General features: G+C 47.2%; 5 protein-coding genes across 5 annotated transcripts; 3 read left to right on the top strand and 2 right to left on the bottom strand.

Annotated features, from left to right (window-relative positions):
- Positions 1-531: 531 nt before the first annotated feature.
- Positions 532-2,168, top strand: PCYB_021700 (centrin; the record flags this gene model as incomplete). The annotated part of the gene is made up of 6 exons (XM_004220520.1): positions 532-655; positions 773-840; positions 1,096-1,182; positions 1,406-1,486; positions 1,652-1,711; positions 1,862-2,168. 6 exons carry the CDS (start codon positions 532-534, stop codon positions 1,946-1,948), a joined length of 507 nt encoding a protein of 168 aa, XP_004220568.1. The 3' UTR covers positions 1,949-2,168.
- Positions 2,029-3,328, bottom strand: PCYB_021690 (hypothetical protein; the record flags this gene model as incomplete). Its single annotated transcript, XM_004220519.1, has 1 exon — positions 2,029-3,328. A coding segment is annotated over one exon (1,299 nt), but the record flags the coding sequence as incomplete, so codon positions are not given.
- A 561-nt stretch (positions 3,329-3,889) lies between these two features.
- Positions 3,890-5,342, top strand: PCYB_021680 (endonuclease; the record flags this gene model as incomplete). Its single annotated transcript, XM_004220518.1, has 5 exons — positions 3,890-4,057; positions 4,360-4,478; positions 4,698-4,794; positions 4,960-5,034; positions 5,160-5,342. Coding segments are annotated over 5 exons (642 nt in total), but the record flags the coding sequence as incomplete, so codon positions are not given.
- A 2,592-nt stretch (positions 5,343-7,934) lies between these two features.
- PCYB_021670 (hypothetical protein) lies at positions 7,935-8,495 on the top strand (the record flags this gene model as incomplete). The annotated part of the gene is made up of 1 exon (XM_004220517.1): positions 7,935-8,495. The coding sequence occupies one exon, from the start codon at positions 7,935-7,937 to the stop codon at positions 8,493-8,495; it is 561 nt and encodes a 186-aa protein (XP_004220565.1).
- A 351-nt stretch (positions 8,496-8,846) lies between these two features.
- On the bottom strand, positions 8,847-14,554 carry PCYB_021660 (patched family protein; the record flags this gene model as incomplete). Its single annotated transcript, XM_004220516.1, has 5 exons — positions 8,847-8,885; positions 9,727-9,768; positions 9,950-10,079; positions 10,243-10,315; positions 10,492-14,554. The coding sequence occupies 5 exons, from the start codon at positions 14,552-14,554 to the stop codon at positions 8,847-8,849; spliced, it is 4,347 nt and encodes a 1,448-aa protein (XP_004220564.1).
- Positions 14,555-14,775: the final 221 nt, after the last annotated feature.

Here is a 14,775-nt window from a genome sequence, read left to right as displayed (position 1 = left end):
ATAATCTTTTGCGTAATAACTGCTCTGTTGAGTCCCCTTCGTGGAATTTTTTTCAATCTGACATGAAGACGTCTGACCAATCTCTCCCATATTATGATCATCCGCATTTTTTCACGATAAGGGAAGAGCATCCGTTTGGATTTCCCCATTTACGCTGCGCACATTGGTGACGCGGAAAAATTTGACACATCTGAGTGCACACTTTTGGCGAAGCTCCGTTTGAGGGGACAACGGGAGTGTTCGCTACTCGGTTGCTTCCCAGTTGGTCACGCCGCCTTTTTTGTCACTCCTCTAAGGGGAGGCGCTGCGAAGAAGGAACGAAAAGGATTGCCCGCCGTCTACCCATTTGGAGAATACCCCTCGTAAGTCGGAGGGCGCATTATGTGTAGCGCTACAGGGTGTGGCCCAGCGTGGCGGTACGTGGTGTGCCTAGGTATAGCGATACATGGTGTGCCCAGGTATAGCGATACATGGTGTGGCCATTCACCCTGCTCGGCGCTCCCCCTCCCCTGTACGCGCAGTGAAGCTAAAATGAACAGGAAAACCCCCAACATGATTCGAAGCAGCAACGCGAGAAGCAAAAGGAACGAACTCAACGAGGAGCAGAAGCTGGAAATAAAGGAAGCATTTGATTTATTCGACACCAATGGCACGGGTACGAGAGCGAGTCGTCTCTGGACTAAACGACCAGCATTTGTTTCTTCCCCCAGGTGGCCGCTACACAGTGGCGCACGCTTATTTGCACGTCCCCGCGTTTTTCCACTCCCCGCAGGAAGAATCGACGCGAAGGAGCTGAAGGTTGCCATGCGGGCCCTGGGCTTCGAACCCAAAAAGGAGGACGTAATGCGAAAATGGGAAAATGGGAAAATGAGAAAATGGGAAAATTAGAAAAATGCGAAAATTAGAAAAATGCGACAAAAAAAAATAAGACACAAACAGCGATATCAGATAGTCAATCAACTCGCACGCATACGTAGGTGCACTGACGTTGGTGCACTGATGTAGGTGTACTGACGTTGGGGCACTCACGTGGGGGGACAGCTCCGCATGCAGACGCCGCCTTAAAAACGGCGCCCCACCACTTCCCCCCTGCAGATTCGAAAAATAATCTCCGACGTTGACCAAGACGGGTCGGGCACCATCGACTTCAATGACTTCCTGGACATCATGACGATTAAGATGGTTCGCACGGAGGGTCGCAAAAGAGCGGCATTGCAGAGCGGCATTGCAGAGCGGCATTGATGAGCAGCATTGCTGAGGGGCATTGATGAGCGGCATTGCTGAGGGGCAACACGGAGCGCTCCAAAGCTCCCGTGTGTGTATTCCTCCCTGTTGGGGCTGTCGCTAGACCCATTTGACCCCCCCTGCACACACCCTCCACCCCCCTAAACTGCTATCACCCCAGAGTGAGCGAGACCCCAAGGAGGAAATACTCAAAGCCTTCCGCCTCTTCGACGACGACGAAACTGGAAAGATATCCTTCAAGGTGTGTGACCTTCCGGAGTGGTCCCTTCTTTCACGCTATTGGGACATCCTCTTCCCGTTTAGCTCAGCTAGCCATTTTGTCACTTCATTTGGCTATACTGCAATTTTTTTTTTTTTTTTTTTGCCACGTCATTTGGCTATACCCCCCCCTTTTTGCACATCCCAGAATTTGAAGCGAGTGGCGAAGGAACTCGGAGAAAACATAACTGATGAGGAAATCCAGGAGGTGCGAAACTTCGATAACTGTAGAGACGTTACTTCTTGTGCGATTAAGAAGAGTGTGACTCGATTTGGTTCACCTGTGTCGTACACATAATAACTTATTTTGTGCCCCCTCCCCCTTTTTTTTTTTTCCCCTTCCTGGGTCGAACGACAGATGATCGATGAAGCTGACCGAGACGGAGATGGAGAAATTAACGAGGAGGAATTCATGCGCATCATGAAGAAAACGAACCTGTTCTAGGGACACTGCGCACGACGATGGGAAAGCAGCTTCTGTAACGTTTGCTCGGTTTTCTCGGTCCGCGCCCCACCCCTGGGCCCTCACCGCTCCACCTTCAGCTTGACTTGGTCCGTGAGTGTCACTCGCCTTTTTTTCTTCTTAAATGGCTTCTTCCTCGGTTGCGAAAGGGGACCTGGCCATTTCTCCTCCATGTAATCGATGCGCTCCTCCAATGTATCTAATAGCAACTCATCATAAATAAAAAAATTTAGGAAAATATTTTTAACAATTTTGAGCTGATCCAGCTTGAGTTGGTTTATGGAGACTTGAATGCAAAGGGAGATATCCAGAAAGAGATTAACGTGTCTCACTTGTAGGAATGCATAGGACCACAAAACTTTGACGATGATGTCAGGTCTCTCGTTGGAGAATACATAATCCATACTCTGAAGTTTGAATCGTACATATGGGATGAGCAAGACGAGGAATTCTTTCACGAGTTCTTTCTTGCGATTTATTTTCGCCAATCCGTAGATTAGCTTGTACAGCATGACATTGGAGAGGGAATTCACGTCGAACTGGTTGCTGTACTGACCATCTCCATTGCTCACCGCTAAGCTAGTTGTTTTTTTCCTCTTTGCTTTCATCTCCCCGGGATAAAAAATCCCTTCGTGATGACGGCCCCTCTTGGCAAAGCTCTCTATATACACAGCCTTACCACCTGCGCCCTGCACAGTGGCATGGTTAATAAGCTTTTTCTCTAGATGTCTTAAGTGCCCATTTGTGCGGATGACTATGGAGAGGAGATAATCGAGGACGGTCTTCAACACCTCTTCGCTCCTCTCCCTTTCAAAATTGAGGATAGCTAGGTTATAAAAAATTTCGGTCAAGCTGTAGAAGGTGAAGGACCGGAACAACTGATTCGTGTGCATGTGCATGAGCATCCTCTCTATCGCATTTAAATCCCTTAACTCAACAAATTTTTGGAAAAAAAAGCAAAAATATTTTTGCTCATGGGTAAGCACAGATCTTATAACCTTGGTGATAGCCTCTTTGTACAAGGATGATGTGAGCTTCAACCTACATACGTTCTTCCCCTGGTCGTGTGTGTTTTTGTTCTTTTTATTTCGAATGATATAGTTGAGGAAGAGAGTGCAGTCCTCTACACTAAACTGGGTGATTGAGCTTCTGTGGATTATTCTTAGTATCTGTTCATTATCGTTCACATTTTTTTTGTCTGTTATTTCTTCATGGAACATGGATGCACGGTAGGTGTTGCTTTTGCTTTTTCTGTTTTTTCTCCAGCGGAGGGGGGAGTAGCTTTGTTCCTGTTTATTTCCGCTGGTATGGCTGTTCGGGAGGGGAGAGTAGCGTTGTTCCTGTTTATTTCCGCTGGTATGACTGTTCGGGGGGGGGGAGTAGCGTTGTTCCTGTTTATTTCCGTTCATACGACCGTTCTGGGGGGGGGAGTTTCTTTTTTCTGCTCTGCTAGCAGTTTGGGAGAAGCTTCTTGTGTGGGCGCGGGCTGGCCGAGCCGCGGCGCGATGCAGCACAGGCCGGAGCAGGCGCGTCGGATGGGCGCCCATGGGGAGGGGGGAAGCTCCCTGGCGAAGTTGAGCAGCTCGCCGATGTTAAGTGGTGTTAGGGCTTCGCTGTGGAGGGGTTAAGTGCTGTTAGTTCTACGCTGTGGAGCGCCCCCCAATGGTTTCTCTACACTACAGGGAGGCAGAAAAAATAAAAAATAAAAAAAAAAAAAAAAAAACGATATGAGAACCCCGCTGTGATGTTAACACGTGGGCAACCCGCTGCCACAATTTTTTGCGTCCCTCCATCTGTTGTTCATGCGACACACTCCCACCCCCCACCAACAATAAAACCTCGTTGAAGGATAACAATGCGGGGTATACACCTGCTGGAGTGCCTCTGTCCCCTGTGTCAAGGCCCAACTGCTAACTGCTCAAAATGGGGGTTAAAATAAGAGTCGGCTCGTGGAACATGTATAATGACGTTTGGCACTCCGTTCGCGAAGCGACAGAGAGTATAACTCCCTCGCGTTTTACGAGTGGTTCCCGACTGAGGTTTCTGAGCGAAAGGTTTTCGTGCACCCGCTTCGACGTCATGTGCCTACAGGTGGGGAAAGCCCCCCGATGGGCCGCTCCACCACATGGGCTGCTCCACCACATGGGCTGCTCCACCACATGGGCCGCTCCACCACATGGGCTGCTCCACCACATGGGCCGCTCCACCACATGAGCCGCTCCACCACATGGGCTGCTCCACCACATGGGCCGCTCCACCACATGGGCCGCTCCACCACATGAGCCGCTCCAACACATGAGCCGCTCCACTACATGAGCCGCCCCCCCATGGAGATCCTATCCCAAATGAATCGTATATGTACCCCCCTCTGCAATTGCTTTCCCCCCAAGGAGGTATCCCCAGTGATGGTCTCAAGTCTGCAAAAACAGTGTACCCGTCACAACTTGACGTTGGTGGCACCCCCGCAAAGTACCCTCATACCCAACAGCAACAACTGCTGCGTCTTATTCGAGTAATGTTCCCTCGAGGGGGGAGAAGTGTGCGAGTAGAAGTGCGCTAGAAGTAGTGTGCTAGTAGAAGCGCGCTAGAAGAAGTGTGTGAGTAGAAGCGCGATAGAAGTAGTGTGCTAGTAGAAGCTCTCGGCTAAATTCAGCAACGCTGATTGAAGCGTACCTTCTGAAGGAGCCGTCGCGTCTGTCCATTTTTCTCTCCTTCTTGCTTCTCCCATTAGCAAAAAATTCAACCTTGTTGCGAAAAAGCATTTTAACCTGAGCGAGGCGGTGTCCACCCATCTGATGGGTTACTACTCTCACCATGGGGGAAGTGACGTAAGTGTGCACGATGGGGAAGAAAAAAAAAAGGAGGAGAAAACGTATGGTTCGTAGTGGCCAAAAGAACAGAGAAACTGCTTCCTTCCATCCTTCCGCCCTTCCATCCTTCCATCCTTCCGCCCTTCCTTCCATCCATCCTTCCTTTTATTTTGCCGTCACCAGATCGAAGACGCATTCATTAAGGAGCTCAGAATGAGGAACAGTATGGCCACGATGCTTCTCCTGGAGCTTCCCCAAGTAGGAGTGAACCAAATGTAGACATGGAGTAGTTTTTTTTTTCTTTTTCTTTCTCCACCCCTTGTGTGTGCATCCCACTCTCACCTTTTTTTTCCAACCCCACATACACACACCTCCTGGAAAAGACAAAAATTTTTTTAGCCGTTTGTAACTGTCACATTCATTGGAACCCAGCATATCCCGACGTGAAGTTGTTCCACACGTTCCTCATTGTTAAGGAGCTGTTCCAGTTTGTGCATTCCTCTTTGGAGTGTTTTCCCTTTGTCCCTCTGCTGCTGGTGGGGGATTTCAACTCCACTCCCCGTTTGGTAGGCGTTGCGTTGTTCTCCCCCGCGTCCCCGCGAGGTGCAAAGGGGGCTCTGCAATCTGAGTTATGCAATCTGTGCTAAGCAAACTGCGCTATGCAAACTGCTCTGTGCAAACTCCGCTCATAAAACTGCCCTGTGCAAACCTCTCCTCAGAATAGCCAAGGACCCCCCGAGGACGGCCAACTCAGCGGAGTGTACGAGTAATGGACCCACACCCAAAAAAAAAAAAATATAACAAAATATAATATAATAAAATGAAATAAAATCCTAATGGCAACCCGGGATGACGGCATAACCAATTCGCACCTCCCCCCCCCAAAACTGCAGGCTTATAACCACGGGAAGACTGTCCAAGAAGCACCCCCACCATCCGGTAAAGCCCCCCCGGACGTAGCAACCCCACATGGGCATCATACCGGTGATATATTCACATGCTCCCCGTGTGCTACCCACATGCAGTCATTATTTTCCATGGAACCTTCTCCCCCCTACACACACACACACCCCGCAGGCGCAACTTCGGAAAGACGAAGCCTTCCTAAAGTACCCAGACCTCCGCGTAGATCCGTTCCAAAGTACCTTTAAGGAGGTAACCCCCTAAGAAGTAGTAACCACGTTAGAAAAGAACAAAAAATGTTAATTCATTTCCAACCATCGTGGTGACATTCCTTCCGTTTTTTTATCCGACAGGTTAATGGAGCCGAACCCGCATTCACGAACAAAACGGACACGTTCTCAGGGTGTATAGATTTTATTTTTTTTAAAGGGCTTATCCCCCTGTCGGCCGAGACTGTTCCTGGAGACCTGGGGTGAGGACACACTGCTCATTTGTATATCTTTGCATATTTTTAGCAGTTCACCTTGTGGACTTTCCCCCTCTCGCTGGATAGTGTGCCATCCGCATTTGCGCGGTTACCTCACTGTACCGTCCGCATCCGCACGGTCATCTCATTGAACCATTTTCTCCTCCCCCCCATGAAACAGAAAAGGTGAAGTACTCCCCAATGGGAAGATCCCCTCAGATCATCTCCTCCTGGTGTCTGAGTTTTTCCTCGTTTGAGTGGTGTCCGTACCATGTGGTGTTCATACCAAGTGGGGGGGGCCTTTCCCGGTTGAGCTGCTCTCCCACTCGTGGCAACCTCCTCCCCTGTTGGCCGCATGATACGACGTAGCCGACGTGGAAAGAGGAGACCTTCTTTCTCCCCGTTCACTGAAACAGTGGACGGTTCGTGCTTTTCCTTTCGTTGTAATAACCCCCCCTTGAATGCAATTAAATATACATATATGTATATATAAAATAAAAAACGCAAAATGGGATGACTCCCCCTTCCTGACGTGATTTTATTTGCCCCTATAAGGTGTGCCCTGTTTGCTCTTTAAACGTGTTTACCTTTTTTTTTTTTTTTTGGCAAATGGGCCGTTTTTCCCGCTTGATCGCACTCACACAAACGTGTTGTACTCTCCTTACAACATCAGATGGAGCAAGCTGCACAAAAGTGAAACAAACTGCACACGAGTGAAGCAAACTGCACACGAGTGAAGCAAACTGCACACGAGTGAAGCAAACTGCACACACATGGGGGCCTTTTCTTGTACAGCTGGGTTGCCTCCTCGTGGGGGCTGCTCAACTGAATCTTTTTGTACCGAAAGGGGAGGAGATTACGCGTGCCACTTTGCATGTTTGTGTCTCCCCTTTTTTTGAAGCGACATCCATTCAAAGGTGAACACGCCGCAGTCAGGTAGGGAGTAGTCGCCTCCCTCTCTTTGCACTCAGCACAGGTGAGGATGACGCACAAGGGGAGGCAAAAAAAAAAAAAAAAAAAAACATGAAATGTGCATATGTGTTATGTACGCATGTATGTATGCTTTTTTTTTTTTTTTCCCTCGAACTTCGATGCTTCCCTCCACTGGCAGGGGTAATACTCCAAGTGCCGCTTCACACAACGGTTGAAGCACCGCAAAGAGTGCCTCCTTAACATACGTTGGTTTCACTTCCCCGTTTGGCTTTCCCCCCATTGGCACCTCTGCATTATACCGAGTATCGGTGAAAGATCTTAAAAAGAGCGTGCATATGATGAAGCGACGGCCTGCGGTATGCCCGTGAAACTGGCACTCCTTCTGGGTTATGCAAAACGACTCGCGAAGGGCATCGTCAGCAAAAAGAAAAAAAAAACACACAAATAGGAAGGCACAGAGCGGGAAGCAAAAAATAGAAATCGAAAAGCACAAATAGGAAGGCACAGAGCGGAAAGCTAAAAATAGAAAGGCAAAGGCCCCCCCCCAATCGGTTGGCGCGCGACAAACTGGAGCGGCAGCGAATGGCCCCTCTCGAGTTACCTATTCCGTTGCGCAGCAGCAGGGACTCCCCCACTTAGTAGCGGCCCCGAAGGCCCATCAAAAGGAGGAAGAAGTGGCTACTTAAGCGAGCTCGTGTAGTTCATTTGGTGATTCACATGAGACGTGAGAAGAAAACGCCCCTTGAGCTTTCCCGTTAGCGGCTTTTCCTGCACGTCAGCACTTTTTCACTTCCCCCCTTTGGCACTTCCGAGGGGGAACTGCGCCCCGGCAAGTACGACCCACGCGAAGACCGACATGTACAGGAGGTACATATGGAACAGCCTCTTCCGGGATGTGAATTTCCGGCTAAAGAAGATTTACCACTCCTTTTACTACGCTCAGAGCCACATCAAGTATGTCATGCTTTTTCTGTTCCCCGGAGTGATATGGTCCACTCGGTACAGGGCGGACACGAAGTTGGGTTACTACATCTACATAAATGAGGAGAAGCTATACCCAAATGCGATGAGTGAGGAGGGATCCAAGACTGACGGGGTGGACAGCTGGAGTGGCAACTGGAGTGACAGCGCCAGTCTTATGGACTATCTTTATGCCAAATTTTTTCACAACTACAATAAACTGACAACGAAGAAATGGAAAAATGGAACGAAGCTTTATCTCGATGACGGACTAACCGTTGGTGATGTGAAGAAGGTGTTATACTCTGAGGAGGAAAAGATACCTAAGCATTTGAAGTTTGGCTGCCGGGGACGGATGATGGAAGATACGGATAACCTGGCCATGGCCGTTCGGGCCTTCTGCAAAAGGGACCCCAAAATTTTTATCTGGGAGGACGAGCACGCTGCGTACGTCTGACGCGCTTCGGAGGAAGAAGTGGTGTCAGTGGTGTCAGCGGTGTCAGCGGAGTCGCGGCGTCAGTGGTTTCAGCGGCGTCGTGCCGTCGTGGCTTCGTGCCTTCGTGGTGTCAGCCAAACTTAGTCGCTCTCCCCCGCTACACCAAAAAAGTGCACCCCGCGTAACGGAAAATCACTCCACATGTGCGTTGCAGGGAGATGCTCCCAACATGAGCAGCCTCTCTAACAACTGCTTATCCATTAAAGAGGAAAAAAAAAAAACCATGAAATGTGCATGTGCATTGTGTATGTTCTTTTTTTTTTTTTTTTTTTTTTTTTTTCCTTTTCTCCAAAATTTAAAAAAGGCATGTTTTTAAAATAATACTATTATAAAAACACTAAATAAAAATAACTTTAAAAAAAAAAAATAAAATAAATTAAAAAGTTTTGTCAACCTCTTTTGGTAGCACGCATGTAGAAAAGCGTAATACATGCGATTGATGGAGGTAAGGTAAGGAGGAGGGGGAGGCACACTTATGCACCTACGTCTGTGGGGAAGCACCCACATGTGTAGACACACGTATGTGCGAACCTGTGTGGGCAAGCACATACCAAACGGAATTGCAAAAAAAAAAGAGAAGGAGAAAAAGCGAAAGAGGAGAGGGAGAAAGAGAACGCGAAAGAGGAGTGGGAGAAGGCGAACGCGAAAGAGGAGTGGGAGAAGGCGAACGCGAACGCGAACGTGATCAGGAGGGACGCGGCGGACACATAAATCCACACACATGTGCAGAAGCGCATAAGTGTGGGCAGTACATACAGGGGTGGTGCGCGGTGACGGCTAAATCGGTGGGAACTGCTCGACTCGCGCGCACACACACGCGGCAAGAAACTCGGGCAGCTTTCAAAATTTGAATTAAAAAAGGAAAATAAAAACTAACATGGGGGGATTCATTAATTCTTCACATGAACGGGCAGCGGAGGTAAACAGGTGAAGTGGCGGAAGTAACCAGGTGAAGCGGCGGAGGTAAACAGGTGAAGCGGCGGAGGTAAACAGGTGAAGCGGCGGAGGTAAACAGGTGAAGCGGCGGAGGTAAACAAGTAAAGTAGCGGAGGTAAACAAGTGAAGTAGCGGAAGTAACGGATGAAAGGACAGTCGTCCTGGGGGAAGCCCCACAAACGGTGACGTGCCCATATGCCTTTTTTTTTTTTCTAACTCAAAAGGGTTACAACGGGCCAAAGCTCGAGAGCAGTACTGGCAAAAACATGGAGGAGAAGGCCACGGAAAAAAAGAGGACCTGCGGGGGGGAGAGGGAGAAGTGATTGCCATGTGGGGCGGTCATGTGGGGCGACCATGTGAGGAGGCCATGTGCTGTGGGCGGTGTGCGACGCGGTCCTTGTGACACCATCCGTGCGACACGCAGATGTGACCGCTCAGTCGCGACTACGGACAAATGTAAGCCCCCCGGTGCGCCTTACCAGAGTCAGCGTTTGGAAGAAAATGACGGTGAAATCCTTGTTCGAAAAAAACAGGGTACTTATCACAAACCAGGTGGAGAGTCCACTGTGCAGGACGGGCCCTATCATGAGGTGCAGACTTTCCTTCATCCTGCAGGGGGTGGTGGTGGCACACATAGGGGCATGGAGCGGTGCGGTGTAAAGCGGTGCACCGTGGGGGCGCGGCGTTTGTCGCGGCGTTCGCTCTCTGTACACATATATTTATGTATATATATATGCATATGCACGGCGCGGTGGGTCCCCCGGGAACTTACTTCTCGTCCCGTGTTCTTCCCATGCTGTGGGTGAAGGCCTGGACGATGTGGGAGGTGTGGTCGATGGAGAAGCCTGCAGGGGGGTGAGAAGTGCGATGGGGGGGGAGGCAGATGTGCGATGTGGAGGGGTGCGATGTGGAGGGGTGTGATGTGGAGGGGTGCGATGTGGAGAGGTGCGATGGGGAGGGGGCAGACGTGTGATGGCCCACTCGCCGCCATCCACCGCAAAGCGCCCCCATCTGAACTAACCGACGGAGAGGACCAGGATGACCATCGAAATGATGTTGACGGTGATGCCGCAGAGACACATGAAGCCAAAGATGCAGAGGTCGATGAGGAAAATAATGAGAGCAATAATGAGGCAGGAGTTGAACCCCTTGATGATGTAAGCTGTGACGATGAGGATGGTAATGATAGTGATGCCAAGGTTGATAAGAGTAACCTCGATGATGGCTTCATCCGTCTCGTTGAAAATGGAGCTGATGTGGAAGCACTGCATCTGTACATTATGATCCTCCAGCTTGTTAATTTTCTTGCAAGTCTTTAACCACCTCGATGATATTTCAGAATCATCTACATTGTTCTGGAAATAAAAGTACCTCCAAGCGACTAGCTTTTTATTTAAGAAAATGAAATCGTTTTTAAAGAGGTTCCCCATAAAGTCATACTTAATCCAATCAACAAACGTATCATAAAATTCGTCTGGGGTTTCCTTTTTTAATTTTTTTCCATTACTGTTGAGGAAGAGAGTAAATCCATTAGCTACCCCTGATACGAAATCTTGTTCTTCTAATTGGTCATGCATTTCAAGCAATTCATCTTGCAGATCTTTCATCTCCCAATGGATATGCTTGTTCAGTTTTGGATTTTTCATCATTTCTCGATCTGTCCTATCTGAGTAGAGAAGAGATGAGGATACCACATCCACCTCATTGTTCAGCTTCCTGTACTTCTTAATAAAATCCTTGTCAAAGTAGTACACCTCTATCATATCTCCATAGTGAGGGAAGTACTTCGTTTTCGCTTCGGAGAAAAGCCTTACGTAGGAATCTACAGGGAAAGCCTTATCATACTTAATTCCCTTCTTCATCAATGTGCAACCATAAATGGAGAGCATGAGGATGCAAGTAAAAACGACATACACGATGGATTTCCCGACAGAGGAGGAGAGGAAAGGGACGTAATAATTTTTCACCAAAGATCGAAAATATTTTCCTATATTTCCTTTTGGCTCTTCGTAGATATACTTGTAAAACAGAGCATTATCGTGGGAGCTCAATAGGTAAATATTTTTCTTGTCTGTATCGTGCAGGTTACTCAAGAGTAGCGTATCTTTCGTTGCCATCTCTGTCGAGTTGTTATAGTGGAGGTGCTCCCCGTGATCGACACGCATGAGACCTTTGTCGCGCTCCTGCAGTAGGTTCTTCCTTTCTCGAGGGAACCCCATACGTCCGGTGGTCCCACCTCCTATAACGCCACTATCCACACCGTTATCATCCAAGTCGTTACCATTTGGAGTGGTACTTGGACCTGCAAATATATCATTCACAATGGTTATTTTTTTTTCTCCTCCTTCTACTTCGAGAACGTCTGGTCTCATTGGGGGGGATGAAGATGATGGTTGTTCCTCATCCTCTACTATGGGGGTGACTCCTACCACTCCTGTTGCGGAGTAGTAGTTAAGCGCCATTGGATCATTCCTGCTTTCCCCCAATGCCTCATCCACGGCAGTTCCACCTTTCCGTTTCTTCATATCTTTCTTGTCCAAGCAGATATTTTCCAAGGTGAGTCCATCATGTGGAGCAACACAAGGCTGTATTCCATTTTCGTTGTTATACCCTTTGCTGCTAATCTCATTTGATGAATACACGGTAGCATTTTTTTTCTTCTTATTGAAGGACTCTTCAAAAAGGTAAAGATTATGGATCCACTCATAAATGGAGATACTTTCATACTCAACTGGTGTCTTCTTATAATCGTCTTCATTTTGAGCCATTTCGAGAGAGAGATTATTCTGACCGTGGGAAGTGGCGGTGTCCCCTCTAGGAGCAGCTGCACTAGTACCACTTTGAGCAGCGGATGCATTGGGCAAAGCAGCACTGGAACCACTCGGAGTAACACCTCTCCCCCTGTTGTTTTTGCCCCTCCGGAAGAAGGAGCAAAAGAGGAGAGCAGTACCGGAGAATATGTTTCTCTTTTTATTTTCCAATTTTCCCTCAATGCAGAGGAAGCTCAGGAGGAGAGTCAACACCATGAGGTATCCAAAGAAGAGGGAGCTGGCGGTGAAGAGAGAAAAACTACATATGGAGTAGAAGGGAGAAACGGAGCTAATCAGAAAGGCAATAATGTTCGTCAACGTAGTAACTGTGATGGCCAAGGCACTATCCTTTAGACAAAGCTGTATCCTCTTTTTATTATCTTTAATCATGAAAAGAAGAGAATACGAATTTAGGATAACAAACACGTCATCTACACCAACCCCGATGACAAGGAAAGGCACCGTTTCTGCTGGAGGGACGGATTTCACCCCGAGGAAAAATAAAAAGCCTGAACCAGCAAGGTAACCCAAGAAACCACATAAAATACCCATAACAGCACAGAGAGGTTTACTTCTATACAAAACGGACGTGACATTATTGAACAGAGCATACATAAAGATGAGACACACCCCAATGATAAAAAGCAATCTAGTCAAATTGTCAATTTTGGAAATTCGATCTACTTCGTCTTCTAAGCTCCTCTCTGTAAAGACATGAAATTTTATGTAAGGTTCATTCCCATCATGGGTTTCTTCATCTTGTATAATTTCATCCATGTTATAAAAACGGACATAATCGATAAGCTTTTTTTCGTATGCTAATACATATGGCTCATGCATGTATGAGTTCCTAAGTGGGATCACAGTCATGAGAGCATTGGCCGAGGTGATGGTATAGCTGAATGGACTCTCCTTGTATTGCATATTCCCAAGAATACCCTTTAGCATCATTTCTTTGAAGGTCTTCCTATTGACGTAGAAGTCCAGATTGTCTACTTTTATCGGATTTTCATATTTGGCATTCCCATTCTCATAGTAGAGAAAAATGGAACTCAAATTACAATCGTTATATTTTTTCTCGCAAATATCTTCTAACGAGAAAGTGATTTGCTTTTTCAAGGCATCACTTGAATCTCTCAAATTTACATTCACGTTTTTATCCTTAAATACATTTTGGAGTAAACACCTATCATCTTTCAACAGCATAGGAGGGATATAATACGGTGGGTAAAAAGCGTCTTCTTTAAAATCGGAGAGTTTCACCTTTGGCATTTGTCTCTCCTGTGATGTATTTCCGTTTGTCTTTCCCTTTAACATATGTGTAATTTTTCTTGTGACCCATTTCATCCTCTTAACCACCATGTTGTTAAATTTGTTTTGGAGTCCCTCTCTTTTATTTCCTCCCCCGTTGTTGAGTGAGTCTCTATCGATATCCTCATCATAGTTATTATCTTCAAAGTCTTGATTTTCCTCTCCATTGTGATTATTCTTACTCGTTTCATTTTCTCCTTCTTTCGTATGATCATCCTCCTCCTCATCGTCATCCTCATCATCATCATCATCGTCATCCTCCTCCTCATCATCTGCATCTTCACTACGATTATTTTTTCCTGTTCCCTCCTTTGACTCCTTTCCCTTTTTTTTGTCTTTATTTTTCTCCTTCTTATTCCCCTTCTTTGCTTTACCTTTTTTTGTATCATCACTCTTAGACTCTGTTAATTTGTTCTTCAATCCGATAAGCTTATTCAGCGCAAAATTGAAATTAAATCTTTTGAAATTTGGTTTCCAATCTAAGTTAGCATCTACATCTTGATTTTTCAAAAGCATGTGATATACCTCCTTCGATGCGTCTGTTTGAACAGCTGGTTGCTCGGTATCTTTTTTACATTCATTAATCTCAGTTAGATCTACTTGAATTTCTTTCGTCCCATCTTCGAACTGCTTTAATTCTTTCAATATGTGTGGTTGCAATAAGTTGCAATTTGACTCCACCAGGATGAAGGCCTTTCGGCTTTTGTAAAAAAAATCATTTATTGTTTCATTCGTTTCACATGCGTATGAATTCGAAATGGAGTAGAGTTTGTATATATCCTTTTCATGTTCTCTGTAAAGGAATCCCATGCTTAGGAGAAGGCATCCTATTAGACTGACTGCGATGATTTTACATGGTCGTTCGTATACAAACCCGGCGTAGTCGTACAGCAAATTCGAAAAGGAATCCAGCGACGTCTGCTTCAGGTCCTTCAGCGTTTTCGCGATCTTCGAGAACACCATCTTGGCGGGGGCAGAGCGGTGGAGCGGTGAGGCGGTGAGGCGGTAAAGCGGTGAAGCGGCAGGGGTGCGGTGGGGGTAGCAGCCCGTGAGAGTAGAAGCCCCCTTAGAGTAGACGCCCCCTTAGAGTAGAAGCCCCTTGAGAGTGAACGCCCCCTTAAAGTAGACTCCCCCTGAGAGTGAACGCCCCTTTGAGTAGACGCCCCCTCGGAGTAAACCCCCCG

This window comes from Plasmodium cynomolgi, chromosome 2 (genome assembly GCF_000321355.1).
Source record: "Plasmodium cynomolgi strain B DNA, chromosome 2, whole genome shotgun sequence".
Classification (NCBI taxonomy): domain Eukaryota; phylum Apicomplexa; class Aconoidasida; order Haemosporida; family Plasmodiidae; genus Plasmodium; species Plasmodium cynomolgi.
Note: the sequence above shows the minus strand (reverse complement) of the source record. Positions and strands in the feature narration are given on the sequence as shown.